This window comes from Triplophysa dalaica, chromosome 6, assembly GCF_015846415.1.
Source record: "Triplophysa dalaica isolate WHDGS20190420 chromosome 6, ASM1584641v1, whole genome shotgun sequence".
Classification (NCBI taxonomy): domain Eukaryota; kingdom Metazoa; phylum Chordata; class Actinopteri; order Cypriniformes; family Nemacheilidae; genus Triplophysa; species Triplophysa dalaica.
The window spans coordinates 4489510-4514527 of record NC_079547.1 but is presented as its reverse complement, the minus strand read 5'-3'; the positions used below and the strand labels follow the sequence as shown (position 1 = coordinate 4514527).

Here is a 25018-nt window from a genome sequence, read left to right as displayed (position 1 = left end):
ATCTCCTTTATCTTTTAGTAAATAAGTTTAGATATAATTAATTTTTTCGATGGCATTGGGTATGGTGTTTTGGTTATAGTGTAGTTTTAAGTCTTTAAAGAACAATAGATGATGCTATCATTTTCACATTTGGTGTTAAGATAATTCAACATATTGAGAAATATTGAGAAGTGTTGCAGAGTTAAAAATCACAGCAAATTGCTTATACATTACAAAATCAAGCAGCTCTTGGCTTTTTGTTTTTAACCTGATGATGCATCTGACAGATTTCAATGTTCGGTCATTGAATTAAAGTAGATGTTGAAATGCTCAACATACTGTCAATATTCTGTCAGCCTGTAAGCGGGAGACAGTGAAAGGATCTCAGTCAGCTCCACTTTTGATATCTGTACACACGGTCATTGACAGAGAGACATATGAGACTAACACACAGACATCTGCTGTTAATCAATGCACAGTGACTTCATTAAATACTTGTTGTCATCGTAGAGTAATTCAACAGTTTTTCATAGGTCCCTCGTCCAGACATCTGCGATGATTTTCCACACTGTGGCTGTCGGACTGTCTCAGGTCTTTAACTCCAAAATGCTCCTGACAGCATCTGGAATCATCAGAGTTTGGGAACTTGAATTGTGGCTCATAAAGAACACAAGATCTTCCGTTGATTTATTTCAGAATCACTAGTGAACATCCAGATTATATATCACGTATATTAAGATACTTTTTTGCCGTAATGAAAATAAAGCCTATTTTAAAGTCAATAAGTTGCAATCTGAAACATTTGCCTCTTTATCGCCATCTCTGCTTAAAACATGAAGTTGCAGTATCTTTGCACGCATTTCTGTTAAAGTCCCCTTGAACTGGAAGTTGCTATCATTTGTACTTCCGTAATCTTCTGACGCATTTCCGAGTGAAAAAGAAATTGAAAGGAGAAAATTAGTGGCCGTGGCTTGTGTTTTGCACTATTGATTGGATGTTTAAAAATAGCTGTCGCATTTTGAACTAAAACTGGCAGCAGACTGACAGGTGAAGGGGAGGAGTTAACAGATGCTCCGCCCAAGCCGTCTAACTTACATCATTTGAGGTGGAAATTCATTTCAGGGCGGAAGTGCATTTTCAGATTTTAACTGAAGATGGTGAGGGTACATGAATTTTAAAAAGAAAATGACCCACATTGATAAGCTATTTAGTATAAACATCATTTAATGAAAAAATAAGAAATGTCTTTAAAGTAATCATCATAAGTAAACTCATAAATCATTATTGGTAAGGACACTGAATTGTTTAAAATGTACTTTTAATTTTAATTGATTTAAAAATGTACATCTTAAGTATAACTGTTTTCTGTTTAAATCTGTTCTGTTCATATTTAAATCAAAATATATTATTATATTACTTTTAATTTTAAAGTGTAATATGACCTTGACACGTTCTTGACAAGTTTTGTGAGGCGCCGTAATGCTTTTGTATTTACTGAACTGAAGTCTCACATTATTCCAGCGCTTCATTATTTGTCCCAAAGATGCTGTACAGTATGTCTGAATTGGGATTGAAAAAGCCTGCTGTGATTAAACCTGTTACATTGTGAGATTGTTTTCACATAATTTATATGTGCCAAATGGCTAATTGTCTCTAAATAATTACATCACAGTTTGAGCTCCACGTCGAAGTGCTTGTGAGATGCTCGTGGTGATAATGAGCGATATGCAAACGGTGTCTAAGCAAAACTGTCCTGTAAATGAACAGCAGGACAGAATTTTCTAGCGGAGAAACAGGGAAACTCCATTGGGTTTGTTATGTGTGGGTCACGGTCTCTGGTCAGAATTGTAAAAGCAGAACATGCCCCTTGAGATGGATAATCATGACAATAAAGGCATCAATTACTCCTGGGACGACCATTTGAAAGTGCGTTTTATAGTAGAGTCAAGAAGAAAAGACTTTATTGGTGCGTTTAAAGGGACGGAGCATTAGGCCATGTCCACTTTATAGCCCCGTGGTGACAGCTTAAACTTTATAGAAGACTCTCAAACAGAGGAGGGACGTAAATAGTCATAAATTCTTCAAAGGTTTTTCTTTTTGCTTAATGATGGGTAAAACGTCCAATTGATACATGCTTAAATCAATACAGTTAAAAATCTTATTTTTCTGGTCACCGTTAAGTGTTTTTCATATACTTTTCATATAGCACTTTACCAGCTCATAACACACGAAGGCCGAATGGTATTCTGTAGGTGGAAGACAAATTGTGTTTTTGTTTCTGGTAAAGTTCGGTTGAACGTGAGTGCATTCTGGGAGGTAAAGCTGTGCAGGGGAAAACAAACCAGGAAGTCAATAACGCTTGAATGTTTTATGAAGGCTGAGATATTCACATCACACACCGACAGGCGGTACAGCCGACAGAGGAGCGAGATGTTTTTCTTTTAACCCTGGACTCATTAACACTGAGCTGTAGTTCTGCGCTCACCTATAAGAGCATCTCTCCATCTTGCCGTCTCCATTCCTCATCATTACACAAGAGTGCGACCAGACTTCAGCGTTCGCTTTGAGCTCTATGAAATAATTAGCTTTTGCTCGAACAGACCACATAGCACAGCACACGCTACAACATTGAAACCTTTTAGATCCAGGCGAAAATGTTAGAATAAATGTCAAATGGGTTTGAAATCAGGCTGGCCGGTGTTCATGTATTTAGGTGAGGTCTGGTGAGAGAGCCAGGTGGAGATGAGACGTACGGCTGAAGATATAAAAGAAGAAAAAAGGCTATTGTCTCATTTTTATTTATTGGCTCTTTTTCATCCTCATCCCATTTGAAAAGTAATTAAATGAGTGTAGAAATGAACACAAACTCTCTCGATACGTCTTGTTGGGCAACAGTGTTGTTGTTTTAGTACATGTTCATCACTTCCAAAGAGTGTAAATGTAAAACAAGTCTTCTTCTGGCCGTGGTTGTGGTGGTTCTCTTCACAATAAAGTGCTGAAGGGCAGTTGGCACCTTTCGGTTCTGGTCTGTGTTTCTTCTGTTCTGTCTAAAGCCAGCGGTCTTTTCCCCCTCGTGTCATTAATCTAGAGGGAAAAGCCATTTTTAACATCACCGTTGAAGCTTGCAGAACAGAACGCTGTAGGAATCTAGCACAGGAGGACCAAGGTCACCCCACCGCTGCTCAAAGACGTCTCATCAGAGCTCTCTGGTGTCAAAACACACACCTTGATGTTGAAACTGATGCTGGTGACAACAAACATACAAGGATCAACATTTTATCACTATATGATACTAGGGAAATAGTCTATATTACTGTATAGTTGTTTTTGTTTTATTCCAAAAGTAGGCAGTTCTGGCGATTCACATTATTTAACATTTAAAAGCTAATTCACATCGATTCAACAAATGGCAACAAATATTAACAGCCTTATTGATTTTATAACCAACAGGTAACTTTGAATGTCAATGTATTTTGGCGTTTGTAGGATCTTTGTTAATTGGTCTTACATAGTTCACCCAAAAATGAAAACTCTGTCATCGCTCGTTTACACACCTTCTTGAGATTCAAACCTGTATGAGTTTCTTTTTTTCTGCAGAACACAACAGCCAAAACAACATTGGCCCCCATTGACTTCCATTATATTATTTTAAGTTTGTGATTTACAGCGGTCACAAGCGTTGTATTATAGATTTGCAACAAATCGCTCAGTCCAAACACCACAGTGGCCGCCATAGTACATAAAGATGTCCTTCTCATGTTGACGCATGGAAGAGATCATTAGAAAGACAGTAGAAATAGAGGGACGTCTTATTTATTACATCAAAAAGTCGTTTGAGAGAAAGATCGTCCTAAAATAATCCCCGAGGAGGTTGCTGTGATGCGGATCAGTATGTGAGAAAAATGTTTTTTTTCTGTTTACTAGAACCTAGATATGTTGTTGTTTTTGTTCTAATATTAGCTGTGTGACGGAGAAGTTTTAGCGTCATTGTTTATTTGGAAACGCTTTAATATTATACTGGAGTGAGAGAGCGCGTTGGCGCTAAAACTGTAGAGAGAGTGGGTTTTGCATTTAATCCTGTGTTCCAAACCGTATATTGCGATCCGTTTCACCACTTTACCGCAGGGGAGAGGAAACGTTGTTTGTCCGTTAAGGGCGGCTGTACAAAACATGGCGGCGAATTCAATGTATGTAGGACCGCTCTGTATGTACAGAAGATATAAACAGCTTATTCTAAGGTATAAGAACCATAACGGTTCATTATGTTGTCTTTATACACCTATGAAGAAATAGTTTTGTATATTATATTGCATTTCTGTGAATATATCCTCCTATAAAACGCTGTATTATTCCTTTAACACATTCGCAGTACTGAGGTGAACTGCCTTTGTTTTCTTCTCTCTATGGATGCCACTTTCTTTAATTTTGAGGGAAAAGCGGCCGTCTGTGGATGTTTGGCTTGTTATTGATTATCTAGTGCGTTTGAGCATCACTTTAAAAGCGTTTGTGTGTGTATGTCAAGCTTCTTTCACCCTATTTCTCGATCACGGCTCTTTGTCTCCATTAAACACATTTTCTGCGCTGTGGTGGAGGGCTCATCTCATTTGCCATGCTGATCAACACAAACAAGCAACAAAAGCTGCAAAATGAGATGGGACCGGAAGAATGAGCCATTGAGGCAGGCAGAATAGATGCCGGGCCCTTTTAGTGCTGCCAGAACCACAGATCCATTTCTCAGAGGTTCAGACTCGTGCCAGCCCGGGAGAAAAACAAACACTTGAGAGAATGAGGTGTGTTTTGATGGCATGTCTTTTATTTTAGTACTGAATAAACTGATTCACTTCAGTGTCGGCACAGGATGCCCCGTGTATGCGTGTGATTATGTATGTGCGTCTGGCCATCCGGAGGCCGAGATCTTCGGTGTGTGTTGCCCGTATGTTTGGGTGCTGATAGAGTGTGGATTTGTGTGTTTGGGTGGCAGATAACAGGCTGTTTATAACCTTGGCAAAGTGTTGAGCTCTAATCTGGTGGAGGCATATTTCCTCTCAGCGGACGATAAGACACTGCTAGTGACTTTATCACACTCGCTGATACTGTAGAGCAGCCACGCACAATGCACGCTGTTCGGATGCTTTATTTTTAGTAAGCTAGCTCTGCCCCCTTTCATTCCCCTGGTAAAGAGCAATCAATTTCTACATCTGCCTTTCCAGGCTTCATGGGGACAATGCGACAAACCCAAAGGACCCGATGCCGTCATTAAAACGTTTATTCTCCTACGCTTTTGTTTTTATGGAAATCATGTCGCCTTTAAAGGCAAATGACTTTAGTGTCTGTGGTGCGAATGTTATGAGAGGGATTTGGAAAATATATGCATGTTGATGTTTATGTCAAAGACGGAAATTGAGCAGAGATGCTTGTAGTGTCGAGGGGGCTTCTTTGAATCTGTAGCTTGATACAAGCTACTCATAATTTAAAGGAATACTTCACCCTAAAATTGAAAATGATGGCATTTAACAAAACATTATGGTAAAATCAAATATGGCACCTTTACACGTTTGTCATGTCATTTACATGGAACAGGGTTTGCACATTACGTTTTATAAACAGTTCTACTGTAGACATGATATAGGATCATGTTGTTAAAGGGATAGTTCTCTCCAAAATGATAATTCCTTCATCATTTATAGACACGTATGTCATTTCAAACTTGTTTGACTTTCTTACTTCTGCAGAACACAGATTTTTTTTTTTAAGAACGTTGGTAACCAGACAACATCGACCTTCAATGACATCCATTGTAATTTCCACAAAATGACTGAGGCATATCTCAAAATATCTTCTTTTTTGTTTTGTCATAAACAGGTTTTGGAATGACATGAGTCTTTTAAAAATATATATATTTGGGGTTGAATTACGCCTAGGTTTTTTGTGATTCCTTCAGCATGAAATGCTTAATTTTGGAGCAGCTTTATTAAAATAATGCAAAAAAAATTGCTGGGGGTTTTACCAAAAATGTTAAAAACTGTCTTAAAACTACTACATTTGAAAACATTATCCATGTATTTCCTATTATTTAAAGGCATGCAGCAAATTCAGACTGCTGGCTGTTTTAAGTTTAAGTGCCATTTTTTGAGGGGCCAAGAGGCCATTTTGACTGACAGGTCAAGCAACCAATCACGTTTCGTTTCATATCGCTTCATGTTTATGGTTGTGGAAATGTGTCTGCGATAACTTTCTTTTGAGAAATCAGCGTTAAGTTGATTGTGATGAATGTTCATTGACATCAAAATAAACATGACAGCTCTCTTCATAGATCAGATGGCTTTATGTTGTTTCCAGGTGTGTAGTTTAAGAACGTGACGCATACATCGATGAGGCTGACTTGACTCGAAGCAACTTGCCTGCAACCTTTAGCCATAAAAGCGTATTGGCGAAAGGTCCAGGCAGTAGCAAACCGTGACGCTTGAACCTTGGCCCAGGCTCTTGCCTTAATGCTAACACCTTCAGCGGAACAAAGGAAAGAAGACCAAAGGCTAGTTTTTTTAAATAGATGGCAATGGATGTTGTTAGCAAACTGGTAGTGTTATAAAGCCTTCTGTAGTATCTCTGCCGACTTTTGGAGCTGGTTTTGACGGAAGGCGCGATGTGAGGACGTCACTATGGACAAACTATGCAGAAAATCTGCGACAATCTCAAAATTCCGTAAGTTAACGCAAATTTTGCGGTGTTCGTTTATAATGCGTTAATTCTGCGATCCCAAAATCGTCCAGGGACTGTCCATTAGAACTACTACTTAAACTGCCGTTAAACATGGTGTTTGTTGTAAGGTTCTCTCTCTCTCTCATTCTGACATTAACGTGCTGTGGTCTCGTCTCACTATGATGACGCTTCAACACAACTGTAAATTGCTGTCTTCTCTGGGAAAGGCAAAATTGTCCCCCTCACTATAAATTGCCTCAACTCACAGAAGCTCCATCTTCAGTAAAACACTGTTTTACACTCAATTCCTTTGCACATCTTGCTCACTCTTTCTTTGTAAGAATCTGTGCTTTGGAAAATTGCTCTCCTCCGATCATCCGAGTGCACAGTGCACTTAAGGCTAAACACAGGTCTTGAGTATTAGCATAAGATTATTCCAGAGACTGTCAGACTGGAGGAGCACACGCTCTCTGCTCATCTTCTACCAGCCGCTTCTTATATAGTTTTTTTTTGCTTTAGCACAATGGGTGAATCCAAACAGAGTTTTTTTTTCTGCATAGTGTCTTCTCTCCATTATTTCAGCGGTACTGTCAGTTTTTCCTGGAACTTTCCTTTCCTTCAGTGCAGACGCTGTTTTGCTTTTTTACAAACATCACACGGTTCTGTTGAAGGAGAACAACACGATGGAACACGATGATTGACTAGAACAACAGTATACGTGCATGCATAGAGAAGCATCTGTGTGTGTGTGTATTTTTATATATATATGAAATGCACACATACACATTCTGCCAGTGCCTTCTGCTACTTCATAAATTAGAATTACGTATTCACAGAGCACAGAGAGAGAGAGAGAGTCTCATGAGGGCCGCAGCATCTAGGTCAGAGTGATTTTATCATTCACCCGGTAGCTGCAGAACGCGGGAGGAATTCTTCAGAGACAGCTGGAGTCGGTTACTTCAGAACGCGGTAAAGTTTCTCAGAATAATACAAAAGTATCCCGGGATGTTATTAGCACGCTGCACTTGAGCTCGATGGAATTAATCATAGACGAAGCCATGTGGACGCTTTAATTCGAGGTGCATGGCATGTTAAACTAGAAGTTTTTATTATAGCATACTCTAAACATACTTTAGATCAGTGGTTCTCAAACTGCGGGCCGTGGCCCCCTGGGGGGCTCCAGGATGGATCCAGAAAACGCCACAGATTTTGTGGCATTTTATAAAATACAGAAATTTATCATAGACCAAACATCAGAACCAACAACCCAATGAATCGATGTCACAGATTTGTATGGCTGAATATGTCTATATGACTATAAATCTTTATTTGGGGGGCCTCAAAGTTTACTCTACCCAAATGAGGCCTTAAAACGAGTTTGAGAACCACAGATCTAGTATGTAACCAAAAAATGTTGGCAATTTGTAGGGTGGGGCAGGATTTTGTCCTTGAATATTTTATTGGATTGTTAGAAATTGAATGACAGTTTATTTGGTAGTTGGTATAGTCCCGCCCTAAAGCTGAGACATACGTCATGCGAAAAGAGATTTGGATATGTGAAGTTCATGAGGGCACATTAATTAAAAAAGTAATGGCCTTCGTGAATAAATAGTTAATAATATACAATCATTTTTTATTTCATGGTGAATTTAAATGTAAATGCCTTGAAGATAACCTAAAGACAATCGATTTGTTTTTGTCTGTTAGTTTTGTACATCTTTTTGAACACTTGCAATACCATTTGTGGAATACCATGTATTCTATATATTTCATTAATTTCCTGTTTTGTTTTGTTTTTTCTACTTTGCAACATTACAAAATTGTGAAAAGGTCTATAGAAATAAATGGAGTTTTTAGAGTCTATCAGTGTAATACAATGTTTTTCAAAACGGCAAGGAAAATCCATTATGTGACTTTTTCTAATTCCCCACCATGGGACAAAGGCAGGTGAGTATGTGTGTGTGCATTTTGGCTGCGAATGATAAATTGAGGGGGAGCTGGTCCATCATCTCAAGCCCATGAATAGTAATAAGTGACCCCCCCCCTCAAAATGTCTCCGGTCCGGGCGCATGGGAATATTTCTCTCTAGACCCCAGACAGCACAGGCCCTGGGGACAACTCCATCAGGAGGACTTTAGCACATGGACGCAAGACCAAGACAAGGAGGAGTTGGACACAAATGGCTAAGACATTCATTACGTGGGCACTATCTGGGTCACAGAGCACATGCAGATATAGGTCACATGGAACTCCTTTTGTCAATCAAGACACGAGAAATGAAAGGCTGAGCTGGACTGAAAGATCACGCCCGCTCGACTGAATCACAGGCCGTTAGAGAGCCGATGAATAGAATATTAGAAGACCCTACGCTGAGTGAGCCTGGGGTCAGAGGTCTTGAGACATAGAGGACACTTTGAGCAAATTAAAACCACTGAGTGAAAGTCATTAACATGTTTATTTTGAGCGCTGGAGTGAAGTGATAGTTTGGTCAGGGTTATATTAACATAGCTAGATGTTAAAGAGTGCCACCCCTGGAGTCTATCATATTCTGCTCTATAGATATGACTCTGGACCCTGATTCGATGTCAGTCTATGGGATTTTATTCTGACCTAGCAACCACCTAGACAACCCTGGCAACTACATAGCAACGTAATAAAGACACTCCCCTTAGCAACTGCCTCCACTGCAACATGGGGTACCATGCCATTTTTATGTTGGGAAGCTGTTTCTGTTTAATATGATCCTTAAATGTCCAGTGTATTACATTTAGCGCCATCTAGATGTGAGGTTGCGAATTGCAACCAACAGCTCTCTCCACCCCTCTCTTTCGAAGCACTACAGTGGCTGACACAGGACTTAAATTCTCAGTTAGAAATAGCTCATTCTAAGGTAGTAAAAACATAACGCTTCATTATGTAAGGTCTTCATACACTTCTGAAGACATAGTTATGTATATTGTATTTAATTTCTGTCAATAGATCTCCAAAAAAATTACATATTAGACCTTTATAAAATGACTTTCATTGCTTCCAACGAATGAAGTTCTGTTGATTTAGTCATGTAAAATGTAATAAAATCAATCAAATTAGATCACACTGGAGCACATTTTATTATGTTTTATGAGATGGCACGTAAAGTTTAGTATAGTATAGATGGTTTTATCCTAACCATATAAACAAACTTTACAGCCCATGCACACTTTGTGACCCCAGTGCCTGTAGATTATTCTGATAGCAATCAAAAGAAACCAAGAAGAAGCGTTACTTGTCTAAACTTGACTTTCCAATATTTTGAATTTAGACTGCGATACCAAGCTCAAACGCTAGATGTCAATGTACCATACGGTTTGTTTAAATGCTATCGAACTACAGGACCCATTTTGTCAAATTGTTTGTTTAATAAAATGATCATACAACAAAATTCAACAAATCGTTTATTGCACACAATTTTTATACAGTAAAATAATAATACAAATTAATATTAACATAAATAAAATAAAATATAAGACACTAGCCAAACACAAAAAGAATGTACTTTTATTTGTGTTAAGTTGTTGCATCATGATTCTTGTTCGGCTATATTAAAAAAGTGCTTGGTTGTTCTGTTGCATTTCTGGTCATTTTGAAGTCTTTCCTGCTCATGTGTTGGTTTGCGCGTTAATGGAAGGTGACATGTTTTGATGTGTTGCATTACGTGTCTTGAATGGCAGGAGGAAAGACGCTCCTGCACAAAATAACCCACACGGAGGACCCGCGGGAATCCATACTCTCATTCGGTTTCTCATTCGGTCTCTTTCCGCGGCTGTGAAACTCTTCTTGCAAACACAAAGAAAAATATTTATGTTCCTCAAAATATGAGCAACACTACTAAAATCCAAGTGATATCTCAGAGCATCTCCCACTGCACTTCTGTAAAGAATAAATAATGTGTTTTAAGTTTTCCTGTTGCAATGTCGACTTGTATGTTTGTTGTTTTCTGTCGGTCATGTGGATATTTATGGCTTTTGACTTTTATTTTGGTTTCTTAAACGCAGTAATTAAACAGCTTGAGCTCATGTGGGCCACATGGAACACATTTGTTCTTGATTCTATTCGACAGACTGTTTTGTAGAAGTGATGTTAAATCAAAATAGATGTCCCCAAGGACGATCCAGAACTTCAATGATATTCGGTTGTCTTTTAGAAAGTCTGATTGTACGAGCTATTTTCGAAAGACTTTCAAAACGATTATACAAATCCCAAACAAAGATGCTTTATAGAATAATTATTATTTTTTTATTATCTGGCAACAATAAACGATCTACAGCAAAGGAGGAACTTGGTAAAACTGTGTGCATGGTTGAGGTGAGGTTTTACTTTCTAAGCGATTAAAATGCAATTCATTTTCATCATTTGTCTTAACTTTGATGACATCATAAGAAGATTTCGTATATGGTTTGAGGAGGAATACTTTAGACTTTTCTCCATCTCTATGGCCCTGTCAAGAATTTAAATCCTGTGAATGTTGTGTTAGAGAAGGGCCACGGTCGTCCCACATGCCTCGTGTGATGTTTTAATGAGAAGTAGAAACTCATATCGCTGAGCGCTCGGCTGCGTTTCCTTAAACTGCCAAGTAAGAGCCCCATTAATAATGCAGCTCATTAAAGTGTGTAATTAATCGGGTACGGTGTAACGGGATGGAGGGGGGGGGTGCAGAGGGAGACGCAGCGCTCCCCGCAGAGAGAGAGACTGCAGAGCGCCACACGCCTCCGACTGATGCATTATTTATGTGCCAGAAGAGAAGCAGTCTCAAATGAAATGAGATAGATTTGCTCAGCTTCAGTCTGTGCTGGCATGACCCGAGACTTCTGATGGCGTTCCGACCAATCCGGAATGCTGCGGGAGTGCGAAGGTCAAAATATGTGTTTGTCTGTGTGTGTGTGTTCTTTACAATAAAAGACCAGCTTCTGTTATGCTGTCTCTGTGTTGGACTGGAAAGGTCACAGTCTTGGCTGGTGAGATGGTGAGAGATTTCTTGGGTTGTAAATCCCAGCAGATGAATTTGAGCAATTGGTTGCCAGTACCTCAAAAAACCTTTATTATGAACCCCAATATAATTCCACCAGTGTGTATCATTCCAAAGAAAGAAGTAGTTTATATTTAATTAACAGGGTTTATTTATAACAGCCGTAACACACACGGTTTCTGCCAATCTCTTATTAATCTTGAGTAGCTTAAGAGAATTTAGTTTGATCACATTTATAAATCATATGGCGCGTGCAGGGGGAGTGGTAGGCTGAAGTAAAGCACATTGTCAACAAAACACAGATATCACTTTTACTCACCGCATGCGGTTCATATCCGGCATCTTTTAGCGCTGTGACGCCTCCATATATCAGTTTAAAACGATCTCCAAATCCAGCGTTATATCCACAGTTTATATAACATTCATAACCCAAATGCAGTGAAAAAAACATACACCTGAACTTCGCAAACATATGCTCTCTCTCCTCCACACAAGTGAAAGTGACGTCTGCACATGTTCCTTCTCCTGCTATCCTTCTCCTGCTCTTCTCCTTTCCCGGGAGAATTGTCCAATACGAGACTAAGAAAAGTTGTTGCAAAACAGTTTTATATGTTCAAAAAAACTGGCAGCAGTGTATTTAGCACAGAAATAGTACTTAATACCCCCAACTCGTTTTTTGACAAGTTGACCATGTTAAGCATGAGAAGACGTTTAACATTGTGAAGAAGTCTGAATGCATGACACATTGTTGCAGCACCCCTTTAAGCTTAGGACCATTGGAATACGAGTTGAAGCTCTTAAGTCTTCATTTCATCAAAATTTGACCTGAAGTTAACCTCAAGAGGTTTGAAGCCTGACGGTTAAAACACTTTCCAAACTTACATGTATTTCACATACAATTATTTTGAAAAGTTTGTGATTGCATTTTCATCTTTCCTCTTAATGTTAGTTGTTCTCTTTAAAACTGTACAAATACATTTAGGGAAATCATTTCACAGAGTCAAAAGCTTGTGTGTGACAGTGAGAGCAGTGCATTATGGGTAACAATGTCTCGCTTCATGAACACCTAAGCCCCCCCAACCTCGATACAGTTTGTGCAATCTGCAGTGGGTCGTGGCGAACACACACCTCCCCAGAGCTACTCTATACCCCTCCACCGCTTCACATGCGCTGCTGTAATTTACTGTGACTTGGCTAATCAGAGTAATTATGGCTTAATTACGGTTAATCACTTTTACATAAACTTGTTGGCTGAGAGACATTGCTGTATGAAATGTGGCACTCGCTCACAGAGAATGAGTGATAGAGAGAGACAGAGAATGAGGGGGAGAGGGAGGAAAAGAGAGAGTGATTAAACGAGAGAGAGTGCGATACTGTTTTTTGTGAACTTAATTCTTGGAATTCTGTGCAGTGGTGAGGAGTAAAGCTTAAAGGGATAGTTCAGCCAAAAAAAATCTGCCATCATTTACTCACCCTCAAGTTGCTTCAAACCTGTATAAATTATGTTGTTCTGCCCAACACAAAAAAAACATATTTGGAAGAATGTTTGTAACTAACCAACACAATAAAACACAATAAAAACGTAACATAATAAAAAACATAATTTTAGAATTTATTTTTAAACTGAGTAATCTCGTTTTGGAACGTAACTCTTCAAATATACTAAAGGTAGTCGATGGTGCCTTGAATTGTGAAGTTTCCCACATTCTTTTAAATATCTTCTTACTTTAAGGATACTTAAGTCTCAACTCACGAATACAACCGGTTTCAGGTCAGTTCTGGCATTGCAGCTACTTGCAAATTCAACACATCTGGTTCAATGACATTTTAAGAAAAGTCTACCTTGAGTTCTGATGTTTGTTAAACCACATTAATATTGTGTATGAAGTCCTAATGTTTAGATATTCTCCAAGCAATATAATCTACACATTTGCGTAAAGTTAGTTTCAGACCTCAATAACTATGAATGTCTCTAACTTATAGAGAGAGCAGCTCACTTCTCTTAAAGTAGTTCTTTTACAGTACAAGCTCTGGATGGAAGCGTTGTGACAAACACGTGTTTGCTGTTTGAATTAATATTCGCACATGTTATACTGTGCTATATGTTTTCTATTTACCGTCTCTGTTTGAGACTTGCAATGTTTTTGTGCAACCAATAAAATGTAATCTAATTTTATAAACTGTTGCCCCCTTCATTTAAATAGATTCAATTTAGTTAGCAAATGGTTTGTAAGTAGCTTGTTTTGTAGCTGCTTGCTCTAGTGAATCTGCTTTAAAAGATGAGTAACTTGTAGCGTAAGACAATACTATAGCTTCTGATCTATTTTATTACTTGAACTGATCCTTAAACATTTTTTATATGAGATGTGTGTTGACAAAGCAATTCTTTATCTGCTTTGCTCAGGTTTAGCTTTATGAATGTGACCTTACAAAGTTAAGCGATGGTATCTTTATTTCAATTTTTGGGGGTTACCATTGCAAAGTCATATGGATAAAAGACACATTTTTGTGGTCTGATAGAGTTGTGCGTCAGTGATCCATGCAAGACAGGTGATGCGTCAGTAATGAAAGGAAAGAAAATGCGTTCTGCTCCGTCTGACCACACCAGTGACCACGCCCCCTCACACTCACTGATGATGTCATTGGTCAAGCTGCCCTTTGTGGCTCTTTTGGATTTAGACCCGTCATTGGCATCCGGAGGATTGACTGTAATAAAGAGCTGCGGGGCAGGTTTTAATGACAAGCTTGTCTCTGGCTGTTCTGCCCCTCTGGGGGTGCAGTTGGGGGGGGGCTGAGAAATGGACTCCTGATGCAGTCATACAACTGAGATTTACATTTCATTCCACGCTCAGCGGAGCTGACCTTATATTTAAACATATATTAGAAATATTTCCACATAAAGTGTTGAATGTTAGTTTTTTTAATTATCTATAAGTTTAGATATATCCTTTTTATACTTCCAATTGGTTACTGAGTCGCTAGTTCACATTGAAACATTTTGATCCAGTTTAAGCATGTGCAATGCATCATGGGATGATTTGAAGTTTAGTCTTTTGTCTGTTTCAGATGTTTTATTGGTAGGTTTGGTTCATAAATCATTGAAGAATAATTGAAAATGTTATGTATTCTATTAAATGTATTGATTAATTCATTATTTTATTCTATTCTATTAATTAAAGTTCTATTCTATAATTACATTTAATGTGCCATCTGCCTGAGAAGCTCGCTAAGTTGGACTTTAAGGTAACTTGAAAATGTGTTTGGGCTGCATTACCAGCCACCCCCCACCCCAGCTTTATTCATACATGTACAGTAAAACCCATCCTTGATTAGATCCAGCTCATCAATCACATATATTTAATAGATCTAGAGGAATATGCGTGTCCCGAGGCTGAGGATGCGCTCAAATGAGTAACACTATTTGCCTAATAAATTACTTTTCTCTCTCTCCATCTTGATGTCTATCTGTCTCTATCTCTCATTCCAGCTCAGGCTGTGTCATTACCAGCTACCCCCAGGCCTGGCCAGCCTTTAATGATTATAATTACCATTATTAGACTCGACTCTGGAGGCGCCTGTACGGGCTAAACGTAGAGCCGCGTCTCGTACTGGTCCACTGGGCTGGGAGCTGCTGGTCTCAGGCTAAAGTGATGGTTCTTTCCAGGACAGATACACACACACACACACACACAGCTCCTGTCAGGTCTGTTTAAGCAGACTGTCATACCTGAACATGTATGCTGGGGCTTATTCTTTTAATTGACTTTCTAATTTGTGATCTGATTCCGTTTTGAATTGATTAATTTTGCTTGTGGCAACTTTTCATGCATTTTTCTTTTTTAATGAGGTTTAAATGTCACCGTTTTTTATTATATTTTGTGCATTAAATATCACAAATCGTCAATAAATCCTGTCACTCACTAATAATTACTTAACACTTGTAGGACATTTTTTATACGCTTTCAAAATAAAATCAGTATCATTGTTGTATACTGTCACTTTACCCTGGTACAACATAGTACTTTTTGTGAATTTTCAGTCTGTGTTTGGTAATATTTAGCTGATATTTGTCCATTTAGAGATGTTTGTAGTTGGCTCTCCCTGCTTGGCTGGTTATGCAAAGTTATTGTTTTCACTTGTGTCAGTTTCAAAATGTATAGCATAGATCTGTGGTTCTCAAACTGGGGGTCCAAGATGGATCCAAGGGGCACAGATTTTGTGCATAAAAATTCATCAGAAACATCAGAATCAAACATCGGAAAAAGAATCCCAGCAAACAAAAGAATTGTTGCTTTCGGTTTCATGAAAAGTCTTTATTTTGAGGGGCGCAAAACAATGCACCTTGCACAAATGCGGCCTTATATCGAAAAGGTTTGAGAACCACTTGTATAGATAGCCTCGTCAATAGATCTTTTAAAGAATCGATTTTTGTTATTCAGCAATAATGGCAAAGATCATATTTATTTAGCACATTGGCATTGATCAGTAAAAAATCCTTTTCAATTTACATAATATCGATTCCAAGTGTCCAGGGCAAGGATTCAATTACAGGTGGGTCTGACGTCCAGGCAAAAATGTAGATCATTTTCAGTCTCCAATCACTGCAAATGTTATACATGCATATAGTGACATTTAAAAACAGAAATGATGTCACCAACTAGTGTCCCCAAGTGAATATAGGCCATTTCCACTCTTAGTTGTGAGTGTGACAGAGGTGGTCTGGTTAAACAGATAGATTACTGTCCTGTTGGTTTCTTTGTCGTTCCGCTACACTCGTGACTGTATAATGAACAATGTTGCCTTTGAATTAGCATGAAGCTGTCGTCTGGACTCTGAGCTTGCTTCTGACAGGACCACCACTGAACACGCCAGCGTCGACCCACCCTGATTTATCAAGCGCTACAGCCGCACTCGACTGTGCCACTGAATCACCAGTGCAAACAAACAGGGCCAGAGCTGTCAGTGTAAATCTGAGCCCATGGCTTCAGCGCAGCCCGACCAGCATGGGTTAATTATTCATCCAAACACTGCGTTTGTGTTTGCACTAAAAAAGTGTTGCTCTGCCATGTATTTTGATGGTAAGATTTTAGTAGTTGATTTCAAGTACAAGTATTTTAAATAGTTTATTCTAGATTCAACAATAAAGAGATTTTCTTTTTACAATTTAAAAGAATATGTGCATTCAAAAGATAATTGTTAGTGCCTTTTTATCACCCTCTTCCTTGGCTCACAGTAAAGTATTTTGGTAATCTTTTTGTTTGTGTTTGTGCTTGTAACTGTAGCCATTTAATTTTATCTATATCAGGGAGTGATTTTTTTGGTTTTTGTTAACATAAAACTTAACATATTCCTTTTTTTATTTTTAATCACTTTTTTTTATATAAAAGAGTAAAAATGGACCTACGACTGACCAAGCCAGGGAATTTTTTTTAGTAACTTTGTTTGTTTGTACGCGTGCGTGTGTGCCTGCATGCGTGCGTGCGTGTGTCTGTATTTGTCGGTTTTCCCAAGACTGACAGGGAAACTAAACATAATTCGTTCAACATCAGCATCTCACTTCTATCAGAGTATCACCATGATGACCAGCCATGCCAACCGCCTCTGACACAACGGCATCAACTCGCAGAGGATTACACGTTCATCCGGCTATTGACAGTCGCAAGTTATTTGCGGCTAATCAGACGGGTAAACTGCAGAGCAGGTTTTGGCCTCCTGTTCATTATTTTGGGAGGAAATTGATCTTGCTGTCAAAGCATTGACATTGATATGGATGTAATCTTGCACATTTTTTTCTTGCGGTTTGACAAAAAGTGGAGAAAGTGCTGTATTAACATTTGAAAATATTGTGAATCAAATTGGCTTGTGTCATGTCCTATATTGCCACATCATGGCCTTGTTTTTCCTTATAAAAGCTTATTTTATTTATTTTTGGAGAAGTAGGTTCTGTTTTACAATTTCTTACCAAATGAAATCAAACAGACTTTGAACTCATAACTTTGACACGTCCGGTCACAAACCACCATTTGTATCTCGTGCTTGTTCACTTAAGACTGGTCGCAGTCCGAGGGTTCAGTTGGAGTGATCACGGCCTCCTTTTATAGAAGTTCAATTAATATTTCAGTATCTGTGGGAGCCCTGGCACAGGCAGACCTGCTCGGATGTTCGCTTAATGGAAAATGCAGAAGACTAGAATACTAACCATCCGACAGTACACAGCTACACTGGAGGAAAAGACAAACACGACTTTTGGCGAGTAGCCACCTTGAGAAGAGGTGCATAAATCCTGCATGCGCCTTCCACCAATAACACAGACTCTTCCAGAGCGCTTTCTCGGAAACGAAACGAATCGCCTCCGATAAACAAGCCGACAGAGAAAATAATCCATTGTCCGTTCAGCCCGTGGCCTTGGGTTTTATTAAATATTGATTCGATTTGTAAAAGGCCACATGCTGGGAGATCGAGCAAATGTCGCGAACTCTACGATTTTTGTTTTGTTCTGGCTCTAACAATCTGTTGAGTAGATCTGATGTTTTGGGTTAGCGGCTAAAGTTAAAAGAATCCGGTCGTCCCTGACCTTCTGGCACAGCAACCCTGATTTATTTGCAAATATCGTTGTAGTTGTGCATGTGGGAAATAACTGCAGACGGCTGACAAAACAAGGCTGAGCAGAGTAAATCTTCTATAATGCCAAGTAAATGTCTTAGGCGAGATGTTTGAAGCAGGTCAATCAAAATCAAATCATGATTCACCAACTCCAGATGGAGTTCTGGTTGCCTGGCAACAGCTGTCCAGCATCCTGTCAGACTATCAATGCAAATGCCATATCACAGCTTCATAAAGAGCTAAATAAAATCTAGCAAAGCTTTTATTGTGAAAAACATGCAGTCCAGAAATATGAATAAAGTATGCATCCAAAAGTTAAAAACGCGCTCCAAGTTTGCTATATTTGAACCATAATCGAAAGGAGACCTGAAACCAAGAAAACAGTAAATGAAAGATACAGATAAAAATACTTCAGAATCCAGATCTTCCTATGTGCTTTATTCCAGCAGTAAACCAGCATTAAAATGCCTGCAGGTGATTCTTTTCATTTTAAAGAGAAAACAATGTTAACAAGGATAGGGAAAGCCTTCCTCCCTCAGCTGTCTCGCAGATATCTCTCCAGCGTTGGCCTGCTAGAAGGAACCACACAGTTTCAACTCAGGAAAATATTAGCAGGAATCAATTAGCCTGCCATTACGGAGTAAAGTGGCCTTCAGTGATTCGTGTAATTATGACCCACAGCTAAACGCAGGAACCTTTCTCATCATTCTGCTTAATTGTATTTATTTAGAATAATCCATTCAGTGCTTTTAATTATGTGCTTTAGTTTACGAGAGGGATGAGTAAATCATCATTTGTCAGGTGTATTTGCTTCCATTGCATGCGCTTTATCTGTGTGCTTTTAGTGTCTTTAGCCAGGGCATCCTTTTTAAAAATGAATGCATTAAAAGTAAATATTATTATGTATACAAATGGAAAATTATTTTCTTATATTAAAATCCTGCGGATTCATCTCATTTTTGTAGTGATATCTATCTTGTCCATGAGACTAAAAAAATGACGACTTCAAAGCTGCAGTATATAACTTTTTGAGAAAGATAAACAAAAATCTGTTATTGAGCAAGTTTGTAATTCATTTGAAAATAAATCTTATAATATCAACGTTTATCTGATAATGATGATTTGTAATTTGAGTTAGGAATGATTTTGTTTTATGCAAAGTTACCTATAATTTTATGTTTCAAACAATTATAACTGTAAAGAGGCAAAAGTTACAGATTGCAGCTTTAAAGGTCCAGTTTGTGAAATTTAGAACTCTAGCAGGTAAAAGAAAAAACTTTTGGCGCTTTTTCTTACTTGGTCTTATATGATCAGTCTGAATGGTGCAACCCTGATGACATCACAGCGTCACATGTTCTGCCAGCTAGCACTATTGGCTGAATGCACATAGAAGCCGTCACGTATTCTCGTGAGCACGTGCTGAACTATAAACAACATCACAATGCCAGATCCGTTGCAGCACGCTTGTAAATCTAACTTTTGATTTTATTGTACTTGAAGTATTGCTCAATATGACCTCATCAAAATGCTATGACTCTCAGTAAAGGTTTTCATGGTTGTACGTATAGATTATTTGTACTTGTGCCATTATTTCCCCTTTCAATGGCGTGTATCGTATTGCGTTTGGCTTTTTCGTTCTGGGCCCTTCGCAGGCCAAACAGCTTTTCTTTTTAACAGACTGATGGTCGAGGCGCATGTAGCCAAGTTAAATAAACACCCGCGGATGCGAAGCAGGATTTGGCAGAGGGGGAGCGTATCGCTCTGTGAACGGGGGAATTTTTATGTTCCATTATGCTTGACAGTCTAGACGTTTTATAACTTTGGATGGAATTCTGTTGGCCTTGAGTTTCTGCCGATGTCTCCCTTGAGCTCGCAGTCGACGTTTCTGCTTCATCTAAAACGTGTGCTAGTTGCATTTGCGCTACAGTTTTGATTCCTTCACAGTATCTGACTATTGAGTATTTGAAAAGGTGAATCACTTTGCATTTGTCATTGGTGTAGTTTTATAAATATGATCCAAATCTCTACATCAGTGTCTTGTAGTTTTGGATAAACTAATGTGATGAATTCATTTACACACAGTAAAAAACTTATCCATGATCTTTATTAAAAAGGATGTCTTATGTCCCACTTTAACAGTTGTCCTCATTTTTCTTCACAGTGCTGACGTCTCACTGAAATGATTTTGGTCTGCTCTGTGTGGTTTGTTTTAGTTTGGTGTTATGAGCTGTGGATCGTGACTCTGCTGTTTATGAGCTGTTAACAACCAGTAGTGAAAGACTGAACTCACTGTGACTTTACTTGAGGAAAACAGTTCCTTTTTTGGTTTTATTTTTACCACTGTAATAATTAGATTTTTATTGCTGGTGTTTGCTAAAGTAAGTATCATTATTACTGTCGTGCAATCTTTAAAACATGAACCGTTTCTGGACATCAGAATTTCAGAGGTTTGGAGTTGGCTTTTTTTCGATCTGGCGAACCAAGCAACCACCCAGAACACAGCTGAAACCAATTTTTTTCTTATATTTTAAATATGCTTTAAGACCACATCACACTGTTAACAGAGTGGATCAGGTAGACTGAACAAGTGTGAATGAGTAGAGGTGCGTAATAATTTGCATATTCATAAAATCATATAATAAAAGTTACATTCAAGCTATTTTAGAGCATATGTATTAGACTACAGGGGAACTTCAACTGAAAATACATAAAAAACTAAACTAAAAAAATATATACTTATATTTATGTATATTATAGATATAGTTATCATATGCAACAAAATGATAAAAGCACATAACTAAATCGCAAAACAATGAAACAAAAATAAAAAAGTATTTCGAAATGTTATTTAAAATACATTAAAACTAACAACAAAACTATAATAATCTTTACTGGGCTCATGTCCTATACAATTGTTTATCATTTTATTTTTGCAATATATGTAATTTAGCTTTGTAGGATCATTTCTTTACAATTTTAATTACAAGGGCCACTTATTACAGCTGTGCCTTTAGGACTTATACATAAACACCCTCTTCAGATATGTTTTCTTTGGACACTCAAAAACATGACTGTTAATCCATGTCATCTGCTTCCCCTGTACAGTTTTCCCCATCTGAAGCCACAGCATGAATCAGATGAAATGTTTTCGCTAATGAAACAGTATTGTTTCTCTTGCGCAGATTTGCGCAGTCTAGCTCCTTCTGGGCTCGAGGCGTGAACCCTGGACCTTTCCTGCTCGCCAACAGTCTGCGTATTTGCATTTCGACTTAAAGAGGAGGTCAGAGTCACGCCCCCCCACACGCTTTCCCGCTGGCCATACAGCAGGACCCTTTCTCACCGCTGCGGCATCCGCACCGGGCATCAGTGGTCTGGGGTTAATGCACCAGTGAACGGCTTTGTCTCTGGATTAATGAAGAGCTTCCTTTTTAGTCCCAGACAGTGTGGCCCATAATCACAGTAGATGACCATCCACTCACAACCTAGAAACCTGAAAGTCGGTTTTTGCTCATGTGTCACAACTCATGAGGAAATGACTGCATCTCCCTCCGACTTGTTAAATGGGCCAGACGTTAGATGCCAGAAGAGAATGTCACTGATAATTAAAGCGGTTGAAAATCAAAGTAGGCAGCAGTCTGATCATGTAAGATACAGAAGTGATTTAAGAAAAGATCCAGAAATTTAGTTAAGATTGAATTTTGATGGGAAGGATGCAGAATTGTTTTCTGAATTTAAGGAAGTTAAAATTAATCAAATTGAATGAACTTCTTTGTATTTAATCATGTCATTGTTTTTCAGTATTACCCCAAACGTTATGGGGCGGTTCCCCGGACAAGACTAGTCCCAGACTAACTTGATCAAAAACAACTTGCTCTGACATATTTAAAAAAAAAGATTGTTACCATTGTTTTGTCTCAAGATGCACACCAGTTTTAATCTGGTTTAAACTAATCCCTGTCAGGGAAACCACCCCTATGTATTTTTGAATTGAAGGCAATTTTAAAATTGAATTAATCTAATATTACTATTATCAATATTCATACTTTTTGTTTATTTATTAGAGTATATTACTGCCAGATTTTTTATAATAATTTTTTTAATCAATAGAAACATTGTGTTATGCTGTTTGGCCAAATTCAAATCTTTTTTGTTGTGACAAAATATTTTTATTTTCTAACGTATATTGTAGCGAATGCCTATCATTTAAGAAAATGTATTCTGCATGTTTTAATGGAAGTCGGTATAAATTACTCAAAAATAGTGAATGAAGTTCGAATTATATCTCAAATTCATGTAAATTACAGTATTAAATTTACAACAGTAAATTACTGCCATTGCTATTCGAATTCCTGATCAACATACTGTAGGTCGAGGTCAGTTTATCTGAAATTCACATTTATCAACTGAAAGCCAACTACATCTTCAAACCTTACTTATTATCAAGTTCAACCCTGCTAGGTAGAGATTAAAGAACATATTTTAGCATGTGTGTGCTTTCATATGTTTTCTACATCTTTGTATGTGCAAGCATGTAAAAAAGCATGATGTATTGACGTTTTAAAGATCAAAGCTGTCCTCTAATGTAAAATATAAACTCTAAGGCCCTCTGGTGTCAAACCAGCAGACCGCAGGATATGGAGAATTACAGCCACAGATCCTCTCCACTGTCTGGGGTCACTCCTGATATGAATAAATGAAGTTTTATTGTATCATCATAAAACTTGGCAAAGTCAACTGCAGCCTTGGACTTTTTTGTTTTAGCTAAATCAATTTATCATAAAATGGAGAATCTCAGTGGATCAATGTGGCTGGACCTGTTATGTCAGCCTTAGTATATACAGACTCTCTGGTGTCCTGCTGTCACGCAATGCATTCTGGGATACTGACCTGTTTGAATAACCTTTTACATTTTTGTGTCATTCCTACAGTGTTGAGTATCCGTGGCGCCCAGGAGGAAGACCCTCCAGATGCCCAACTGATGAGATTGGACAACATGCTGCTGGCAGAGGGCGTGTCCGGGCCGGAGAAAGGGGGCGGGTCTGCGGCGGCAGCAGCAGCAGCGGCTGCGTCAGCTGGAATAGGAGCCGATAATTCAGCAGAACACTCCGATTACAGAGCAAAGCTCACTCAGATCCGTCAGATCTACCACACGGAACTGGAGAAATACGAGCAGGTCAGTTCAGTCACACAATGTCTGAATTACCCATTAGTGTTTTCCAAAAAATATCACTAGGCAACAATAACTTTAAAACTAATTCACTAAAAGTTCACTTAAAAGTAATATCACCGTAAATATCCTTCACTTTTAAGCTTCGTATATAAAAATGATTTCAGTACCTCTTGTACTGACTCTCACACACTTTGACCGGACAGTAGATCCATCTGTGATGATATATAGTTGAGACAGAGCAGAGGTGATGCACTGAAATGCATTCTGGGACCGAGCCAGGTGTCCTCTGTTTGTTTGTTCACAAAAGGACATTCATAGCTGTCATAGAGGACCACAAACACTCCCGCTGCCCCAAAATCACCAACACACACACGCACGGACCACCCCGCACAACGTCCTTCATCATCCTCGTGTCGCTGTTGTTGCCGTCTTCCCATGAGCCCTGTGTTTTGTGACACTCTCTCCTCTTGTACCCATCTGTGTGTGCATGTGTGCGATGTGAGTAATGAGAGCTCTCACGCCAGCGAGGCCATTTCAAAATGAACTCGGAGTATTAAAAGTGTAACAACTCAATCAGGCCTCATTTTTATGCATGATAAATGGATTCCAGGATCAAGCTCTTCGAAAAGCGTTTATGAAGGGCGCTGGTTTAAAAGATGGATGAGGTTTAAGATTATTTTTATCAACATCACTAGATTAGAACGTATAGTGATGGGAATCAGGAGTTCAGCGCTTCTGGTGAGGAGAGATTAGCCATCAGTCCTTACAGTTTTTCTTCATTCTGCGATTGCTGAATTCAATGCAGAATCAACAGAATGTTTCAATAATAATGAAAAAATCCTAAAAAATGTATTATCTTATTATCCTTTATTTAAATAAATTTGTGGTGTTAAGTTGTCTGTGTAAAAGTAAGATGTGTCAGTGAGTTGTCAGTGCAAAAGAGACAAATGCAAACATTTCTTACCTTCCAAGAATTAAGCGAAACAATATCATAATGTATAACGGTTCAAAGGTCCATAAAATGTCTTTTGTTGACTCCCATCAGAGCGGGACAAATATTTGTGCTCTCATCAGCGTACTGAATTGTGTAACTCTTTACAGACATATTGCACTTGAACCATCAAATAATGTCTGTTGAGTATTTATGTAAAAACAATCAGTTATGTCTTGATACTGATATTGTGTTAATATTAATATTGTGCTTTAGTGTTGTTCTAAAGTGACGGTAATCTATTATGCCGGCTGCTGTTTGTGTTTGTTAAGCTAATACGTTTGACCACAGCACATAAATTAAACCTAAGTTCCCCCACAATTATATATTTTTTTTATTTATTCATCACACCTGTATGACTTTCTTCTTCACAAAAGAAGATATTTTGAAGAATGTTGGTAACCAAACCACATTTCTCAAAATATTTTATCAGTTCCACAGAAGAAAGAATCATATACGGGCTTTGAAGGACATGAGGATGAATTAAAGTTGACAATTATATTTTAATATGTATCCCTTTAAAGCAGTGGTTGTCAAACTTTTTTGTTGTGAGAACCCCTTTGTGTAGAGT

The 25018-nt window shown here is 38.3% G+C and overlaps 1 protein-coding gene across 3 annotated transcripts in view; it reads left to right on the top strand.

Moving 5' to 3' along the window:
* Positions 1-25018, top strand: part of pbx1b (pre-B-cell leukemia homeobox 1b) — a 58342-nt gene that overhangs the window by 22364 nt on the left and 10960 nt on the right. For all 3 annotated transcript variants that reach the window (XM_056749893.1, XM_056749892.1, XM_056749891.1), the window contains exon 3: positions 23215-23459. In XM_056749893.1, the coding sequence (XP_056605871.1) occupies positions 23215-23459 (245 nt within the window). The remainder of the gene's footprint in view (positions 1-23214; positions 23460-25018) is intronic.